Source organism: Asterias amurensis, chromosome 3, assembly GCF_032118995.1.
Source record: "Asterias amurensis chromosome 3, ASM3211899v1".
In the NCBI taxonomy this organism is placed as follows: domain Eukaryota; kingdom Metazoa; phylum Echinodermata; class Asteroidea; order Forcipulatida; family Asteriidae; genus Asterias; species Asterias amurensis.
The window spans coordinates 13,335,615-13,355,053 of NC_092650.1; the positions used below are offsets into that span (position 1 = coordinate 13,335,615).

General features: G+C 40.4%; 2 protein-coding genes across 2 annotated transcripts; one reads left to right on the forward strand and one right to left on the reverse strand.

The window, feature by feature from the left end:
• The first annotated feature begins 208 nt into the window (after nucleotides 1-208).
• On the forward strand, nucleotides 209-15,979 carry LOC139935255 (neuroguidin-like). The gene is made up of 12 exons (XM_071929764.1): nucleotides 209-220; nucleotides 4,747-4,800; nucleotides 5,552-5,664; nucleotides 6,470-6,704; nucleotides 7,127-7,220; nucleotides 7,673-7,765; nucleotides 8,722-8,753; nucleotides 9,289-9,344; nucleotides 9,680-9,728; nucleotides 11,260-11,366; nucleotides 12,249-12,267; nucleotides 12,917-15,979. The coding sequence occupies exons 1-12, from the start codon at nucleotides 209-211 to the stop codon at nucleotides 12,968-12,970; spliced, it is 918 nt and encodes a 305-aa protein (XP_071785865.1). The 3' UTR covers nucleotides 12,971-15,979.
• On the reverse strand, nucleotides 9,884-11,185 carry LOC139934397 (uncharacterized). The gene is made up of 2 exons (XM_071928617.1): nucleotides 11,176-11,185; nucleotides 9,884-10,807 (listed from the first exon to the last, which is right to left on the reverse strand). The coding sequence occupies exons 1-2, from the start codon at nucleotides 11,183-11,185 to the stop codon at nucleotides 10,200-10,202; spliced, it is 618 nt and encodes a 205-aa protein (XP_071784718.1). The 3' UTR covers nucleotides 9,884-10,199.
• Nucleotides 15,980-19,439: the final 3,460 nt, after the last annotated feature.

Here is a 19,439-nt window from a genome sequence, read left to right on the forward strand (position 1 = left end):
TCACCCAATCAATACCCAATTATACGTACTTATCATTACGATTACTTTTGTTGTTATTATTATCCAATGCATTAACTGCATTTATGTTTTTAAATGGTATTACCGTTCATATAGTTTATAAATGTTGTTTTCTTTTAAAGGTATATTAAGGAAATTATTAATCCCCCCTTTAGCTATAATGAAAGGGTCACTAATATCTGAAGGCAAGATGGCAGCACACGTGAGTAAAAATTCAGCAAACGTTATTTCATGTTTTTTATGCAATTTTCCTTTCCCGAAATGTAAAATATAATATTAATAGCGATTCGTGCAGACAAAGTCGATGCTTGACGAATAAGCATTCTCTTTTATCATAATGCATTTTGTAAGTGTCTGACTGAGAAAGTTATTTGGTTTGGTTTTTCATTTCTGCAAAATGCACGCGCTGCATCCATGCCAAGCCGCGCCACTGGCCATGCTACGGCTGCACATGCGGTGCTAGCTGCGCTGGTTTTGTACACTAAGTAAGGAGTCCGGCCCTTATGAGGTTTTTTTTCAGAGCATCTACACAAATTGGTATCAAGCTTATGTCATGGGAAATCAGTACTTGGTACTTGCATTGGTAGTAAACAAAAATTGTCGTAGGTTCGTTTATCGCAAAAAAAAAACCCCGGCAAAGTTATGCTCGTTTAAACTTTAAAGGCCGTTTTTTTTTTTTGGGGGGGGGGGGGGCGGCGATGTCTGTCATGTATTTGAATCCACTTTTTTCAAAGCACCTACACAAAATTGGTATCAATGGAAAGCTTGGCTCGTGGGAAACTTGGTTTGGTGAAACTAGGTTTGGTGAATAGCAATGGAAAACAAAATAAAGAAGGTACAGCTGATGTTACTGTGAGCAGAGTGTTATGTTTTGTTTGGTGAATCTCCAACCTGAGAGAAAACTCTTCCTGTTTACCACTCCTCTTCGCCTGTAGTCTCAAAAGGGTGGCGGATTTTCTTGCCAACAAGAAGGGGTGCCTCCTCGTCGTTGTCTGCCGTGACTGCTTGTCCAATGGTGAGAGAATGTCGGACAAGTTGTTTTAAGTTATCCGCCATCTCCTGGAAGCTTAAGGGCCAGCGACCACCGGTGTCCGTTTTCTTTGAGAACATACATCTTTAAGACATACATCAGAACACTTTCTGCTTAAGGACATTCTTCCTGAATTTCAGCTGGGCTTTTAAGGCCTTCACTATGTCAGCAGTCTTTGATAGGGAGTGATCAACCTGATGCTCGCTTTGCCAAAGACCCCAATGGATGACGTCCGATGTCTGCTGCTCTTTCCTTTGAAGTTGTTGAATGCTTGCTTCTTCAGCTTGTCAACTTAATTCAGCAACAGCAGCTCGTCGAGCTTTCTGGATGGCAAGATAGTGGCCTGTGGAAGCCTTCAGGACTTTTCTGACATATTTTCGACACTCAGAAAACAGCTGCTCCCTTTCTGCCCGTGATTTAGTCTGGAGCCAAGAAGATGTTTTATTGTGACTAAACATGATGTAAGCTTCACTTGTCATTGTAGATATGTTGGGTTTTTCCCTCAATTAACGGGCAAGGTGGCCAAAGATGGTCTCCGAAAATTGATTATGCTTTGGCAAATGGCAATCCTTTTGTTTTGTAAGCGTTGACCTCAAGAAAATCTAATAAACCATCTGCTAAAAAGAAGTACCGGCGGCGTTCTGAAAAAGTATTATAAAACGATTGCCTCTTAAAGGTTCTATAGGCAATCTATTGAACCCTTTAGATTTCAAGGGTTGTCTCATGAACGAAAGAAATGTACCATGGCAACCTGACTTCTCGTCACCTCCCTGAGCCACAGCTTTACTTGTTGTCCGAACGAATCTGGTGGTTGCAGCCTCTGACCAACTTCGAAAGGACTTGTCAAAGATTGGTGGTTCATCTTCGAAAAAAACCTTTTCAGACTCCAGTAAAGATGACGAACAGACTTCAGCTAAATGTACAAGAGCATGAAGACCTCAAAAGAAATTGCAACGCTTACCCAAAGAAAATCTCTCATGTTTGGTTAGTAATCCATAGTTGTCAACCATCTGTGGCAAAACTTCCTTCCTGTAATCTTCCAACAGCTCATTGAATTTTATTTGAGTGGCTGCTCTATCTGACATTGTGGAAGTTTCACTAGAAGAGGTCGGTGATAATTCTTCTATGTTGTCTAAAATAAGCTTGAAGGTGGAGAGAACATGTTGCCCAGACTTAGAAATGATATCCCTCAACCCAAGAACATAAAGCTTGCCTTCTGAGTCACTTAAATGAAACCCTTGAAATTTCCGTCCAAATTTGGAAGTCTCATCACTGAGAAGGCCCAGATTTTTCTTTCCAGGAATCTCTTCCGCGAGTTGTTTCTGGGCTTCGACCAATCTCATTATATTCCATTCATACTTGATGACTCGCTGGGCACATCGGTTGTTTTCTCGGCTAATCTTAACACAGACCCAATAACAGAAGGAAGTTGATCAGTTGAAACATTATGAGTGAGCAGCTCAAAAACACACTCTTTCATCTCAGCCGAGTTCTCTCCTGCACCATTCTTGGATATTATCTTGTCACCTTCAACCATGTCTCTGAGGCACTCATTTTGTCATATTATCTAGTGCAGCCTGTTTTGCCTGAAGTTGCTGTCTTGTGTCTTTTAGAAGTCTGGCCTTGTCTTCTGCTTGGAGTGAAAGTAGTTTGATTTGATTTTCTTGTTTCATAATTTTTTTCTGGAGATAGCAAATCTGTGAAGCTTTTTGTTTGGCTTCAGAATTCTTGCGGCAAATTGTTTGCTTCAAGATGTTGGTACTTGGATGTCTGTTTGTTTTGCTTTTTGTTTTACATTTCTTTGGTTGATGCTGTGGTGTGTCAGTGGGTGTATGTGTAGATGAGGCTTGGCTGGCTTGTAACTGGCTTTGTATTTTCTTCTTAGGTAATACAACTTCTTGGTCCCAAAACAATTGGAATTTAAGTAGGCCAGTGGCACCTGATTTGCTTTTATGCAGCATCTTCAGTCGGCTGTTTTGTGGGTCCTGACACTAGGTCAATTGTTTAGAGGAAAAAAGGGAAAAAATGCAACCTTCGAAGCCTTCCGCTTCATATTTCTTGATAACGGCCTCGTTCTTCATGTTGAAGTGTCACCAAATTTACTATATGTACAAGTATGGAAATGAACTTGGAAAAGTAAGGTCAATCAGTGTATAAAGAACAATGACTTGTTGCCTGATTCAATGCGAATCAATCAATTATCAACTCTGCAAAGGTGCAGTCTCCTTAAAGAGAAAGAAAAGTACAGCGTCTTTGCCACTATGGCAAGGTACAAAAGAAGAAAGCAGTAATTCTTGACGACTCTCAAAATTTATCAATATGTCACTTGTTACACTTTTAAGTGGCAATTGGAAACAGCATAAGTAATTGCTTCTATTTTTATTTTAACAAGGCGGCGTATGGAAATGAACTTGAAAAGAAAGGTCAATCAGTCTATAAAGAACAATGACTTGTTGCCTGATTCAATGCGAATCAATCAATTATCAACTCTGCAAAGGTGCAGTCTCCTTAAAGAGAAAGAAAAGTACAGCGTCTTTGCCACTATGGCAAGGTACAAAAGAAGAAAGAGCAGTAATTCTTGACGACTCTCAAAATTTATCAATATATCACTTGTTACACTTTTTAGTGGCTATTGGAAACAGCATAAGTAACAGCATAAGTAATTGCTACTAATTTTCAACCTCTTCTTCCAGCTCTGACATTTAGGAAAGAGCAGTCAAACTTGATTCAGCTCTTCTTTCAGCTCTGACATATAGGAAAGAGCAGTCAAACTTGATTGAAGATACTTACTATCGAAGGTGTTACACAACACACTTCTCTTATTAGGAAGAATCCATCTCATTTCATGGAAGACACAGTCCAAAAGACAAACAGCATCCCTACTAGTCTGCATCTGTCTTTCAATAAGTTCGATCACTTGACAAATGAAAGGCCAATCCTCAGGCAGCCGGGAGGACACAGTTTCTGTCAAAAGTGAGACAAAAGCCTCAGCTGCCGCTTCATGAAAGACAGGACTGGCTTGCAGTCTTCGTTATAGAAAGTAATACAACATCTGTGCCATTAGGGCAAGGTAAAACAGAAGAAAGAGCAAAATTAATGACTCTCCTAACTGGTTTGTAATGTGGCTTACCAAATGCGTTCATTATAGGAGTGGACAGTATACTGGACATTTTACACATGACAGATACAAATACCTAAAAGGGGTGGATTGGTGGACTCGCTACACAAAGCACGGATTTGGGTATTTCTTCCCTTTTGTTAAAAAATGTTTAAAATTTACAATTATAGACACTTGGACAGTTGAAAACTCAAGGTTTGAAATAATTTTTTCAAAAACTTTGTGAAGAATTTGTATGATGCGTGTGGGTTGTGTGTACATGTGCGCGCTTAGAAGTAGATTACCGGTACGCGCTGTTTCTAATAGCTATGAATTGCGTTCTGCGTGATAATCTTGCGCACCCGACATGCGAAAGCCAGCCGGTCATAAACAGCCAGCTCCAGCTTGTCATTATGGAGCGTTGAAACACCCCCCACATGACGCGCTCTACACCAATAGGAGTAGAGAAACTGTCTGGGGTATTTATGAATGAATTTTATAATAGTGTCATTAGTTTAAATGCTAGTCTCTATAACCAATCCATCAATCGATCATAAAAGTTAAAATCACAACTAATGGTTGTATATTTTACTCTCTTTAGATGGAGCAAGATGTTGTCAAGTTAATCTCCTCTCTAAAAGGACTCTCAGATCAAGTAAGTAAACACTAGGTCAAATTGTCTCATTACCATTGATGCATTTAAATCTGGACCCTTGATGCCAAATAATTGCTCTTCCTGCCAAACTCAAAACTGAGTTCTATTACTCATCATATAGATCATAAGAATTAGAGTGTTCTCCTCCATTACAGAATACAGGACCACTCTGGGGTTAGGGTTAGGGTTAAGGTTAGAGTTAGGGTCAGGGTTAGAGTTAGGGTCAGGGTGTGGTGTCAAAAGCTGATCGCAAGCTTGAGCGTGGCGGTTGGTAGAGAGCAAGGCAAGATGATAAATAGCCCAGTGCTATTCCTAGGAGACATTTAAACACAGTAACTAAAACTTTAACCGGGAGCCAATGTACTGCTGAAGGCCGGGTGTCGCATGGTCATATATTTCATAGCCTTCCAAATCAGCTTGGCCGCCCAGTTTTGGATGCGTTGAAGACGTTGGATGTCTGAAATGTTAGATCCAAGAAGCAACCCGTTGCCATAGTCTAATCTTGAAAGAATTAGAGCACGGATAATCTACTTCTCTAGCACTGAGGATACTGTTCACAAAAACTTCCTTGAAATCCAGAACTCCAAAGGGTGATCAACAGGTTGAAATGCCATCATTTCAATGTATCCCCTAAGATTTGAGTCCCAGTTTCAGACTTTTTTGTCGGCATTGTCTCTTATCCCTGAAAATACATTGGCTTGTACGTGTAATTTGTGTTGAATAGCGTATTCTATTGTTCACCCCGTATCAGGTGTCAGGTGTAACCAGCAGTGTGCAGACTCTACTGAAGAAAGTAGAAGATGGAGAAGTATCCACATCCAAAGGAATCAGCTTCCTGGAAGTCAAATATCATCTACTTCTAAGGTCAGAAATAAGTAGATTATTCATGGTGGACTTGAATACAATGCTGATAACTAGAAGGAATATCATTAGTTATCATCTCTTAAAATTTATCTTCAGGGGGACTGGTACAGCAACATAGCCCAAAATTAGAAGATAAGATAAACACTTTTACAAAGGTGCTGTACATCACCCTCTCACGATCATTTCCATTCTGGCTTATGATGGCATTGTAAGGTCATTGGAGTGAATATTATTTGTGGCGGGTTGTTTGACATTGCTCAATATTAAAGGTTCAGGGGACGGGTGTATATTTGATCCCCTCTCTATAATCTCATTGCTATTGAATATTATCCCTGTGCAAAGAGAAATAAACAATTTGCCAGAGACTGTGTCTTGAAATTGACATAACTGTTCATGCTGATGACATCCTAAGGAAACTGTGTTGCAACATTGGAGGGGTGCCCTGTGGGTCTCTGTAGCCGATGGCCATTTGTATGGCACAATTCACGACAGTCCTGATACTTCAGAGTGAAGGCAATTGCTTTCATATGCACACCGGTCATTGCCTTGGTGCCCTTGAAATGTTCCAGTAGAAACTTACAATTTCCCCATTGGGTGCCCTTTACCAAGGAGAAACTGCCTTGTTTGGATTTTAATGTGTTTTCTTTTAATTGTTCAGCGCCCAGGAGCATGTTAACATGGATAGGCGCTATATAAATTTCCATTATTATTATTATCATTTGGTGCCCTTGCCCTTAAAAAAAAGAAGCATACAGGCCTGTAACGAGATTGTGTATTATTGTTTTTGATTGTTGACTCGTTGTAGCTACTTAATGAATGTGACGTGCGTCATGATGCAGAAGACTGAGGGCCGTAAGCTAAGCGGCAACCCATCCATTGAGCACCTCGTTGAGATCAGAACAGTTCTAGAGCGCATGAGACCGATTGATCAGAAGCTACATTACCAGGTTGATAAGCTCGTTAAGACAGCAGTTACAGGAACAATCGCTGAAAATGATCCACTTAGATATAAACCAAATCCTGGCAATCTGCTTAGCAAGGTTAGTATACAATATTTAACCTGAGTGCTGGGCATCTTGCCCCTTTGCAAGCGCGCCCCCAACAAAGTCGCCCCCTGCAAAGTCGCCCCCCTGCAATGTTGCCCCCCAACTAGCTCACCCCGAGTTGTTACAAAGCACATCTTTACAAAAGATGCCAAATGCTCACATTATTTTTGTTTTAAATCAACCAGCACTGGGTTGTCAGAATACAAATCTTTTAAAAAATAAATAAGGATCTTAATTTTTGTTCTCCAAATAACGGACAGCCTTGACTAACAAGTATGTTACCTTGTCAGGAAATACAAAAAACGTCTCTTCTTTGATTAAACTAGTTTCCGGGTTTTTTCCCCCAGTTTTTTTCTTCAATCAGCCATTTACTATCATATTATAAGTGTTTGTTAAATTTGCCTTCTTGCTTACAGCTCGATGAGGAAGATGCAGAAGACAGTTCAGATGATGATGAAGTCGCAAAACCAAAGAAGTATGTGCCTCCAAAAGTGGTTGCCATGCATTACGGTAAGTCAATGCTCTGAAGCATTTAAGGTTGGATGCCGTTCAGATGATAGTGGTGGGCGATTACCAAGAGAGTAAAATGTTTTCATGGGCATTGTGACATTCATAGACCCTATCGCAAATACTTGGTGCGCGCCCAATTGTGGAATGAGGTGCATGCTGGTCTTGCTACATGTAGCTATCAAATTTGATCACTAGCTAGACCAGCATGCACCTCATTCGACAGTATGCGCTTGCGCTTGGTATTTGCGTAAAAGGTCTATGTAATTGCAGTCCCTCAAAACATCGTCAAATTGCCCACAGTGGAGAATTTCGAGGATATTTTTCCGCATCCTGCCGACAGCTCCACTCATTTTTACAAAAATGACATCTCATAAAAAGTGTTGTATAGCTGTACCAAAAGTTAACACGTTTTTTAAATGTTACTTTTGCTTTATGTTTGTTCCTGGCCATAGATGGTGATGAGACGGTGAAGCAGAGGCAGGAGAAGCATCTTGAGAAAGCTAAGAAGAGAGCCCTGAGCAGTGCTCTCATGCAAGAACTCAGACGTAAGAACTAAAAATTGTATCAATTATCGTAAACTTTCATTCAATGTGTAGTGACCGTGGGTTTGTGGACAGTCCTGAACAGTGTAAGATAAAGAGGTATTCTAATGATAATATAATAATAATAAGACTTGTAATGCTGGGTGTTCAAAGTGCAGTAAAACCAAAAACACAACTAAAACAAAACAAAGAAAAACAGACACAACAAAATTACTCATTGAAAATCTGTTACATAAGATAAGTTTTGAGAAGAGGTTTGAATTTTGTGGTACAAAGACAAGATCTAAGATTAAGTGGTAGAGAGTTCCAGATGCGTGACGCAGCTGAAGAAAAAGACCTGTCACCCCATGAGGAGGATCATGGAACTTGATCGAAATTTCCTTGATGGAGTGTAGATTTGAAGCAGTTGTACTATGTATTTATGCAGTGCAGAAGATCACCCTCCTGGATCCTTGCCTTTGCTTATTGTCCATAATGCTATGGTTTTCAACCACACCCCTGTTTCTTTATGTTACATCCCAAGAGGGCAGGCAGTTTGCTGCGTCTGGGTATACTGGTCACTTGTGGCAGCATTCTCAACGAGAACAGGGCCCAGTTTCATGGCTCTGCTTACCGACAAATTCTGCGCTTACCATGACGAATCCCCTCTTACATGCAAGCGCAGAATTTCTGCGCTAGCTTTGTAAGCGTAGAATACCTAGTAATGTGATGTACGCACGGCAGAAGCCAAAGTTCGCCGCTAACCCGTGAATTACGCTTGCGGTAAGCACAGTATTCCCCGCTTCCGTAAGCGCCGATTCTGTACGCCAAGCAGAGCCATGAAATTGGGCCCAGTACAGTTGAACAACTCCTTTGTGCCCCTTCACAAAGCTGCCAACTGTCCCTGATTCTGCAGAAAGTCCCTGAAAATGAACGGCTCTTATATTAAACTCACATTATTGAACTTGTTTGTATTGCAGAGGAATACTTTGATGGCCCAGAGGAGGTTCGGGTGAGTCACATTATGATATTTGGAGCCCCCAATTTTTTTACTTGTCATTTTGCTTTGATAAATTTGATGATCGATTGCATGAATTTTCCTTATAAGAAACCTCAATTTTACAAGATTCTATACTGCCAAAAGTATGAAAGATGCAAAAAAGACCTGTATGATGGCCAAACGGTCCTGCACGGGAATTAATTTCTGGTGTTGTCAAAGTTTGGGTTTCCTTCCTGGTCTTGTCATGTTTGTCCTTGTACTGTATGATGGCTTCAGCCACAGTCATATGTGTCAGCAAATTTTGAAAACTTTTAAAATTGCTTGTTATTCATCTTTGAGGTCAAATCTGCAATTCCCTTCAGCCAAATATTGTTCTCCAATTTCACCCTAAGTTCCAAAGGTTGTTGTTTTATTTGTACCATTTTATGTGTTCAACTATCCTGACAGAGATTGTGTCTTTTCAATTTTACAGAGATGTACTTAATTGTGATTGTATCTATTCATTTTAACCTAGATGTACTCAATATTTTGTTGATTTCATTTGCAGGAGGGCACTCATTTACACAGACTGAAAGATGACAATGAAGCCAGACATAAACGAGAGTATGTTCAAACTTGTTTATTAACTTTTCTTTGAGTTGTAATTGCAAGTCATATTTATTCTCATTCCAATGTAAGACTAGGTTGCAGCACCCATACGCTGCAATTGTCCATTGTTTACAGAAGTCTGAGATGCGCTCATTTCTGAGAACAGTGGATGCCACCTATTGTTCCAAAAACTCTCATGCAAGAACGTTTTTAATACAACTGCACTATAAAATGGCCCATATTGGGGACTTTGGTTCTAGAATTTGTTTACAGTAACCAGTGTATTTTGAACAAGCCTTAATGTGACATTAACATTTAATCTTTTATAACTGTTACTTATTATTTCACAGATATGAAGAGGAGAACTTTGTTCGTCTTCAAGTAACCAAGAAGGAAAAGGTACAAAGTTTAGCTGTTATTACTTCGTGTTGCTTGGAAACAAGCTTAAAGGAACGTTACAGAATTGGTTAGAAACAAAAGTTGTGACAATCACAGATTTACATAAAACTTACATGGTCTTAATATATATATTTGGTTTGCGGTAACACCATGTGTGTATCTACTTGCCAGGTAGAGTTGTTCTTAGGGAACTGTCTTGCTTTATTCTACTGCCGTGGAGTAGATAATCAGATTTGGGAGACTTCTCAGTTCTGAAAAGAACTGTCCTGCTTTATAACTATTACCAGGGCGGATGGTATAGATATACTGGACTACTACTTTAGCTTATAGGATCGTACTAACTGTACTGCCGCGGAGTCAGTTCGGAATTGGTCTCAACGTTTCGACTAGCTTGCTCTAGTCATCGTCAGGAGACTGAAGAGGTAGAGAGGAGTAGGCTTATTTATAGGGGTTCAGTGGATCCACTGCAGGTCAATCAATGCTCTGATTGGTTGTGTGGTTGGCGGGCTCAGGGCTATTGTTAGGGTTGCCCATTGTGTGAGAAACCTCTCGGGTGTAGTGAGGCGTGTCAGTAGGTTGGTGGTTGTTAGAGGAGGAGGGTGGTAGGATAGTATGCCAAATGCTGCTGATGAAATAGCCGATATCTTGTGGCACAGTGTCGTGTCTGTATATTTCGATAGCTTCCCTTATGCGCCTTGTATACCAATGTCTCTCAGGTGCTATGATACGAGCCTGATCCCAATGTATGACATGGTCTAAATCGGTGGAGTGTTTGACAATGGCAGATTTGTCATATTCCCCTCTGCGGCCGTGTGCTTTATGTTCTTTTAGCCTGGTAGTTAGATCTCTACCGGTCTCGCCAATGTACACTTTACCACAAGTACAAGGAATTCGATAGACCCCTGCCTGACTGCTAGAGTCATGCTTGTCTTTGTGAGTGTGTAGCTTAGTATCCAACTTGTTGCGAGTTCGGTAGTAGACCTTGATTTCGGCCTCACGGAGGATCCGTTGAATTTTGTGTGAGGTATGACCAATGTACGGAAGGACCGCAATGGGCATATCTTTGGATTGTGCATGGTCTTATGATGATGATAGTAGAAAACATCCTGTGAAATGATTTTGTCTGAAATTTCATATTTGATAAGAAATAACTTATCTAGTTTTGTGTTTGGATTTTATCGCTCAGTGAGTGTTTTACGGTATTCATTTTTGTTTTGGCATTGATGCGTTGATCTCGAACTTCTACAGGTTTGTCAGTTTATGTATATGGTGGATTACATAAAGTGCTTACACTGCCAGCAACAGTTTTGCTAGCAAAACCAATTCTGTAATGTTCCTTTAAAGTAAACAGTACAATGTTATCTCAAATATTGAAAAACAAGTATTGGCATTGGGGCAATACAAGACTGGATAAATGATCAATTACAAAACTAAATCTACAAAGTACTGAACCACATAACCAGGTAGAAACAAGTTTGCCAAGTTTTGTTTTATTTGTGACGTACATTGTATTTTGTGTTTGACTTTACAGCAAGCCCAGCGGAGACTAACTACGACCTCTAGCCTGAAGTCTCTGACCCGCTTTGATGACATCAGCATTTTGGATCAGTCACATGAGGACATGCCCACCAAGAAGAAGTGAGTTTGTAAAACAACCCAATGTGAAATGGACTTAAAGAAACACGTTGCCTTGGATCGGTTGGGTTGGCCTATAAAAAGCGTTTGTAACCCTTTTTTATGATTCACACGAACATGCCTCGAAATTGCACGGTTTTCCTTTTACCTCGTCGACTGACACGTTCGGCTATTTCTCGGAGTCAAATTTTTGACTCCCATGAATGGCCGACCTTGTTAGTTTGCACAGTATAAGGAAAACCACACAATTTCGAGGCAAACTTGTGTGGATCATTGTATTCTACATTTAAAACATCTTTCCAACCATATGCATTTTATTAAAAAGGGTTACAAACGCTTTTTATAGACCAACTCGTCCGATCCAAGGTAACGTGTTCCTTTAATGTTTCTTTGGGACGGGGAAGATATTATGGGGTGATTGGTAATTCCTGAGTTGTTGACTTTGGTATTGGATAAAGATAGTTAGAGAGTGAATCTTTGTTTGCCCATAAAAATAATATTAATATTGAAGTCTTATATAGCGCACGTACCTACCAACAAGGTACTCAAGGCGCCGAGTATATACAAACTTTCAGAAAGATAGGTTATTGAAATTTATGAATTCTGAGACCCAGTTTTGTAGCATCCTATAAGGGTTTACAAGGTGCTACGGCGCATTCAGCAGCCACAGCCAGGAACAACTGGGCAAATCCCTTCATAAAGGATAACCCCCAACCCACCACCACGTTACAGTATGTGTTCTTCACAGATGAATTTGCCCAATGAAATTTAAACTCATCCTTGCATGGTTTATAATAAATATCACTGAATATTGAAAGGTCACATTAATGCATTTATTTGAATCTTTTATAACGCCCTGTTTTTCTTGTGCATTTTATTTTTCAGGCGGAAGTTACCAAGCAAGGTAAATCCAGTTATAATTATTTGTAAATAAGGGAATAAAAGGGCAGCGACGAGTTCTAACACGGCCGTTTAAAGCGGGCAGGCTTCAAACTTATACAAATTTTGCATATGTTGACCTTTTTCAAAGGCAATTAACAACCTTATAGCACTGAGACAACAATTCAGTGTTTGTTGTTTCTGTATCCAGTAAACACAGTATTTGCAAATGTAAACAAAACTAGGCGTGATATTCTTCTTACTTTAAACTCTCTCTGATTTTCAGCCCTATGTAAAATCAGCACCAAAACTATTTTAAGAAGCCTGAAAAGTCAATGAAAGTCAATACCATATGCACATGTAGGTCGGCCCTTGTGCTCAATCATAAATCCCCAACCTTTTTTTTTTCAGAGAGCAAAATATCATGCCTACAAAACGTTACGATTCTTTAGTTCACACTTCAGTTACTGATTCTTTAGTTCACACTTCAGCATCCTTGCTAATAACCTCCCCCCCCCCAACCACAACCCCTCAGCATTGTCACTGTTTCAGGTCAGTGGTCTTGTGGGGTAGTCAACTGTTCTAGAGTACATGTACTATGTTTAACCCTGATGCAATAGTTCTGTCAATTAACACCAACAGTTATTTAAAGACATGATTGTGTTTTGTTTCAGCTTCGTAAGAAGTTGCAGAAGAGTGCAGCCAAGAAGAGGAAACGGAACTACTGAAGACCTAAGAGGGACTGTGAAGATGGAAAATAAATAGGTACCCTGTTCATCTTTGATGCAGAAAATGCTCAGATGTAACATTGAGCTGTTACATTGAGGTGCACTCTTGGCATTATGGTTATTTACAGATGTGGGGCATCATTACAGGTTAACCCTAAATTATTATTCTTAAAGGTGCTACAATGTATGTCAGATTTTGGGGCCCAAACGTTAAAAAATTGGGGTTTTTTTTGAGTGAATGGTATTTCAAAGAGTATCACCCGCTCTAGCGAAAACAAGTTTACCTTTTACTTTTAATGGTCAGGAACCATGACAAAAATTTGAAACGTTTCTTATAAAACACATAAGAATTGGTCACATGATATATTGCCAGGATCCTGACAAAAACTAATTTTGAGCACTTTTTTTCACTGCTACTAATAATTGGCGGACTTTTTCGAGCAATGGTTCATACGAAAGCTTTTTACTTTCTCGACCCCCGTCAAAATACCTATTGAATTTTAAATCAAAATGTTTGGCTCAAATCGGCAAACAATTTGACATTGCATCTTTAACGGCACTGCAAAACTGCACACGTTACGTTATTACTCAAAATGTAAATTAATGTTGCCATAAAACCTTACCTGGTAACAAGCAACGGAGAGCTATTGGTAGTATAAAACATTGTGAGAAACGATTCCCTCTAAAGTTATGTAGTTTTTGAGAAAGAGGTAATTTCTCGCTAAAACAATTCAGGACATCTGGCCAGAAGCCTTTTATACCTTTCTGAAAGCACACTATTTTGTACAAGGGTGTTTTTGCTACCATAATTTTCTTGCAACTTCAATAACAAATTTTCACAGGCTTGTTATTTTATGCATATGTTGGGATACAGTTCTTTGACAATTACCAAACATGTTCATACCTTTAACCCTTTTTTATAACATAACGTTTGAAACTTTTGAGAACCCAATCTATCAAAGAATAGTTTGTGGCAAGATTCTTTAAATGTGACTCTCCATGCCAAAATCAGAAACTTCTTGGAAATATTGAGATAATACAATGTGATGTGATTTCTTAAACCCTCCATGTTAACAAATATACTTCTGATATCAGTTTTTGTAGGTGTTTTAAAGCTACTATTCTCATCTATAATGTTTTAAACTGAAAACTGGATTCATAACGCGCCAAATTTCCTATATTTTCTCAAAGACACTATTCACAAAAAAGCTTAACACTAAACATGATATCAACAAAACAAATGGTGAACAAATCTAAATGCTGAGAAAAATAATCATAATTTTTGGCAGGAAGTGTCTGTTTTTTGCATGGAGAGTCACATTTTTCCCCGAGGAGTTGTGGTGGCTCTGAAAAGAACTAGTTAAGGTAACGACAAATCTGTACTGAGTATACAGTGCTAACACACATCGGTGTATGGGTTAAAAACCAAAATTAATATTCTTTATCCCTGATGCAAATTTAACATCTAATAGATCTGCATCTTCATCTGTCCGCTACTGTACAAACGCCTGGTGTGGCTACCCCGTACAGAAGGTTTGGAACAGTTTACTCTGATAGACTTCAGGAAATAAGGAAATGTGTTTAGAAACAAGTCGCTAGTAATGAAGTTCATCAAGTCATTGTACACTGACAAATTTATGTAGATCTACACAGTAACTTCACTACATGAAATAAATATTTATCTCTGCAAAGAACACTTTTAACAGTAAAGAAATGACCATCAAATTGTGTAATGAAATTATCGGCTCTTTTTGTTTTTGGGATTCGCAGGTTATAGGCTCCAAAGTGGCAAAAACACAAATACAATGTAGATTTGTTTTTTACTTTGAGGAATTCAAATGACTAAAAAGAAAGCACAATCATTCGCTACAAAAAATATACACAAGTAGTAGCAAAATGTTTTAATTATAGACACAGTTTAAACAATGGTTTGAATCTCTCTTTTGAAGATGGGGTGGTTTTGGTTTTGTTGTTTAAGAAAGTCAGTGGCTCTCTTCTCTCTTTCGTCTGAGGCTTTTGCCTGGAGCTTGCATCGGTCTCGAAAAGAAACTAAACAGTTTCTTCACTGTGGTTAGTTCTTCCTAGGTCTTAAAATGTGTGTCCAGCTTTGCGGTGGAACTTTCCTTGGCCTCTGTTAGTTGTTGCTTGATATCTGATTTGAACTTTTGGTATTGATCAAGGTCAATTTCGCAAAAGCAAGACCCATATGTGTGTAACACACACACGAACTGACTCAGTGCAAAAGAATTAAACTTTTACACAACCACATTTACTGCTCTTAGATATTAAACAAACTTTAACTTTTAGCAAAAACTTGCAAACTGCAGTAAAACTTTAACAGCTTTATACTAACTATTGGCCAATAGAAATAAACAATCTCAAAACACTAGGATCCTAGATTTATCAGTTCACGAGTTCAATTCCGCGATTAATATCAGATCTATCAGTTCACGAGTTCAATTCTGCGATTAATATCAAGGATACGGGCACTGTAATTCCTCCTCCACTCGACACCTTGCAGCTACATATACAGATGTAGGTACGCAGTAGGTCGAATAGTTCAGAAGTCCCGGGGAAACTTGTTGCAGCTAAGTAGTACGTCTAGACCCAGTCCAGCAGACAGCGAGTCCAGATGTGGAAGGTCCGCAGTTTCATTCGTCACTAAGTACCAACACTCCAACAGTTTAGAGTTTATTCAACTTGAGGAAGCTGATTATTCATAGAGAAGATCTAAGATTGTAGATCTGAGATCTGAAAGCCAACAACTGCCAATAAATCTTTACTGGTTTGCAGGAACACAAAACCTGCTAACAGGGGGTTATTATTTCTCCCTCAACTATTATATTTCAAAACAAAATGATGAGCATGGAAAAAACATGACATGCATAGCAACCAACATGTCTGCCATGGAACACTCTCACATGGCCTGGACATCTCCAGCCATTTGAGGGCGCTATCACCTTTTGAGCTCTGGGCTACATGTGCCTCTAAGTTTTTCTAAGTTTCCTTGAAATCTTCCTCGTAGGCGACTAGATGGTGGGGGTGTGGTGGTCTTGACTGGGAGACTATGTATGTGGGTGGTGTCTTGGTCTTGACAGCTTTCGACAAAGAAACAATTTGTTTGTCTATGTGAGCCTTAGCTGTCGTGAGCGATGGCACAGTTGCAGCTAGGGATTTAACAAAATCAAAGTCTACTGATTGTAGATGTTTCTTTGCTATGTTGACTTTTGGAAATTTTGGGATAACCTTGTTCAAATCGTCTTTCCAGCGATCAGTGATCAGTTGCCGCAGGGCAGAGAGATTCGGAGCTGGTGTTCGGTGAAAATTTTTGAAAATTGGCAGTGTGAGAGGAAGACCGGGGTATTGTAGGTATTTTTACCTCTGAAACTTGATCTTGATCTTGTTCTTGATCAGTAACTGTCTTGAATAGTAATCTACTCTTGCAAAGGCTCTTTCTGGAAGTTTGGCTCAGCTTGGAAGACATTTTGTGAATGAGAGATGTCTTGGGAGATGTATTTACATGTGCTGGTCACGTACTGAGTCCTTAGGGAAGCCATCAAAAATAAAGTAGGCGGCGTCCTGCATCCCGCCGCAGCGCTTGAACTTTCGGGTTTACTTGTATTAATCATACAGCTCAAAAAATCACAATACAAACATAAACGGTTATTTATGAAAATGACGACACAAGTTTAAAACAATTATGTCCCAGCAACACAATTACAACCTTAATTTGGCTGCCACTTTCCTACATTTGCCGTTTATTGAATCGCGCAAACTCTTTCTCCCTGACGCTGATGCAAAAGCCCCTGGAAATTCTATGCCTGCTTGGGACATAATCGCTTTAAGGGCTTCCTTGGTTACTACCGACCCACCCTTGCATAGAACAGGGCCCCCGTGAGAATTGCAGATAGCAAGTTCATTGTCCGAAAACAGCTTCGATGTTAACTTGAGTACAAACTCGTTGACCGTGGAAATCCTTGTGTCGTAGTAGGTTTCCCGGCTCATAGCGTGCACGGCTACTTCCGGCACCCCGATCGTGACCTCCTGGTGGTCAAGCACCAGGTACTTTGGTTCGGGCTTGTCGTCTGCAATGCTTAGGTGTTTCTTGATCTTTGACATATCTCCTGAGAGTTTTTTAAGTTCAGCCAAAATTAACTTGAGAGTTGCTGGTGGCACTTGGGATTGTGGGGTCTCTCTGTCATCCAGGCCTTCCTGGGCTGGGTGGATCCCGGTTGCTTCCGGGGCAGCATGGGTTGGGGAGAGCTGGATTGGCTCCGGGGCTTCCTGATTGATACGGGGGGGAGCTTATCGGTTGCGTGTCCAAACCTTCCTCGGCTGTGGGGAACTCGATTGTGTCCAAACCTTCCTCGGCTGGGGGGAACTCGATTGTGTCCAGACCTTCCTCGGCTGGGTCAGAGATCAGGGGAGAGGAGTGATGAGGACTCGAACTCTTCAATGAATATGTCGGCTAGAACCAGGGATATAAGGGATCCCATGGAAGTCCCAGCTGTCTGCTCGTAGTACTTGCCCTGGAATTGAAAACAACTTGAGGAACAAATGTGTAAAGCAAATCATGAATTTGGTCAGGTGAAAGAACAGTACGATCAGGGAGGGATGGGTCATGTGATAATCTCTCCTTGGCCAAGAAGCAAGCTTCATCAGTGGGCACGTTGGTGAAGAGAGATTCCACATCAAAACTTACCAAGATATCAGTGGGTTGTAGGGTTTCTGAAAAGCGTGTTGACTACGGAGGTGAACTGGTGGCCGTAAGGATATAGGAGATCCTGTGGGTTGCCCAGGGGCGCAATTGAATTGAGATATAGGAGATCTCATCTTCTTGGAGGGTGCGCGATTGAAGTGAGATATAGACGATCTCTGCTTCTGGTGGTATAACTTGTGGAACTTGGCTATCTGCTTCCTGCGGGCGGTCGCGAAGGCATGCTGGCTGAATGAACTGGAGAGGGCGCTGATCTTGGAGAAATCTTTCGGGTGTAGGGAGGTAAGCAGTTCCTGCTCGGTGTGAGTGATATCATGATCTAGACCGGCTAGAGATGATCTGGTGGATGATATCTGCTCCTTGAGAAGGGCATAACTGGCGGCTTGAAGGATGGACGAAGAACGGCAAGTCAAGGCCCGAATCAAGCTACGCTTACGTTCCATATGCTTTCATCATATCCATAATTTACTTAAAGCCATTAGACAGATCTACAGAAGGTACTAGTGAAAGACTTCCCTCGAAATATTATTCCATAAAATGCTTTACGCTTTTGAGAAAACATTAAAAGAAGAATAACAGATTTATTTTAAACACATGTCATGACACGACGAAACGTGAAGGGTGGGTTTCCCTGTTATTTTTTCCCAACTCCGAAAATCGATTGAGGCTAATTTTCACAGGTGTGTTATTTGACAAGTTGTGATAAAAAAATGGTGTGGTTGATATAATAAAAAGGGGGAACTAACTTAAATTCAACCTTACTTTTGATCTCTTCAGCCTCCTACAACCTTCATCTATAGCTGCCACACACTGTTTTTTCCAATACATATCATACATGTAGGACCTTGGTGAAACTGAGGCACACGCACTGATAGCTTTTTTTAACAAAGTTCATTCGTGTGGCGTCTAGTCTATTTATCCCTTTCACTCCACGGCAATTTGACGAAGCCGTTTCCTCTTCTGTGAATAGTTGACGGACAAGCAGCAGTGCCAGGTTGGGGATGGATGAGCTTGTCTTTCTTAGAGCAAAAATCTTTGTCGGCGACATGTCAAAATTATTCTCTGGAACTTACTTTTTGGGGTGTCTCCTCATTGTCTACTATGTGGGCCTCTTCATCATGATGGTCGGAAAACATTGTGCTGCTCTGGCATGTCTGATCTGCATCGAGTAAAGTAAGGATTTGCCTCGGCATTCTCTGGTTATGCTCCGGTCGTCGCTGGTGTGGAGGTCCTGTCCTGTTAGAGGGAGGTCATCAAGCCTAGGACATCTAGGATCTAGGACGTTCGCCCTATGGGCCAAAGTCACTAGGGTGGAGACTCTTGTCAAAGGACCTTTTTGGGGGCATGGAACAGTTCCTGAAGCCATACTTCCCTAACGTCATGTTATGTCATGTCATGTCATGTCGTCATGTCATGTCATGTCATGTCGGCACATTATAAGTTATCACACAAGCGCGAGTGGAATACGAAAAAATATTGCACTTCTGCGAGGCCAAAGGCCAAGTTGGATATGGGCTGCAGACGCGCTATATTTTTCCGTATTCCACGAGCGCGAGTGTGATAACGAATTTATCTTCCAGCCTCATTAAGTCAATGAGGTTAGGTTATGTTTTTGTTTTTGGTTTTGCACGCGCAAAGTTTAGAATGTAATTTGTGCACTGACCGTATGCGGAGCGTGACGCATTGACACTCACAATACGCAGAGTGCAATATAAAAAAATGGGAGAAGGTTAATGTCTGATATCAAACTAC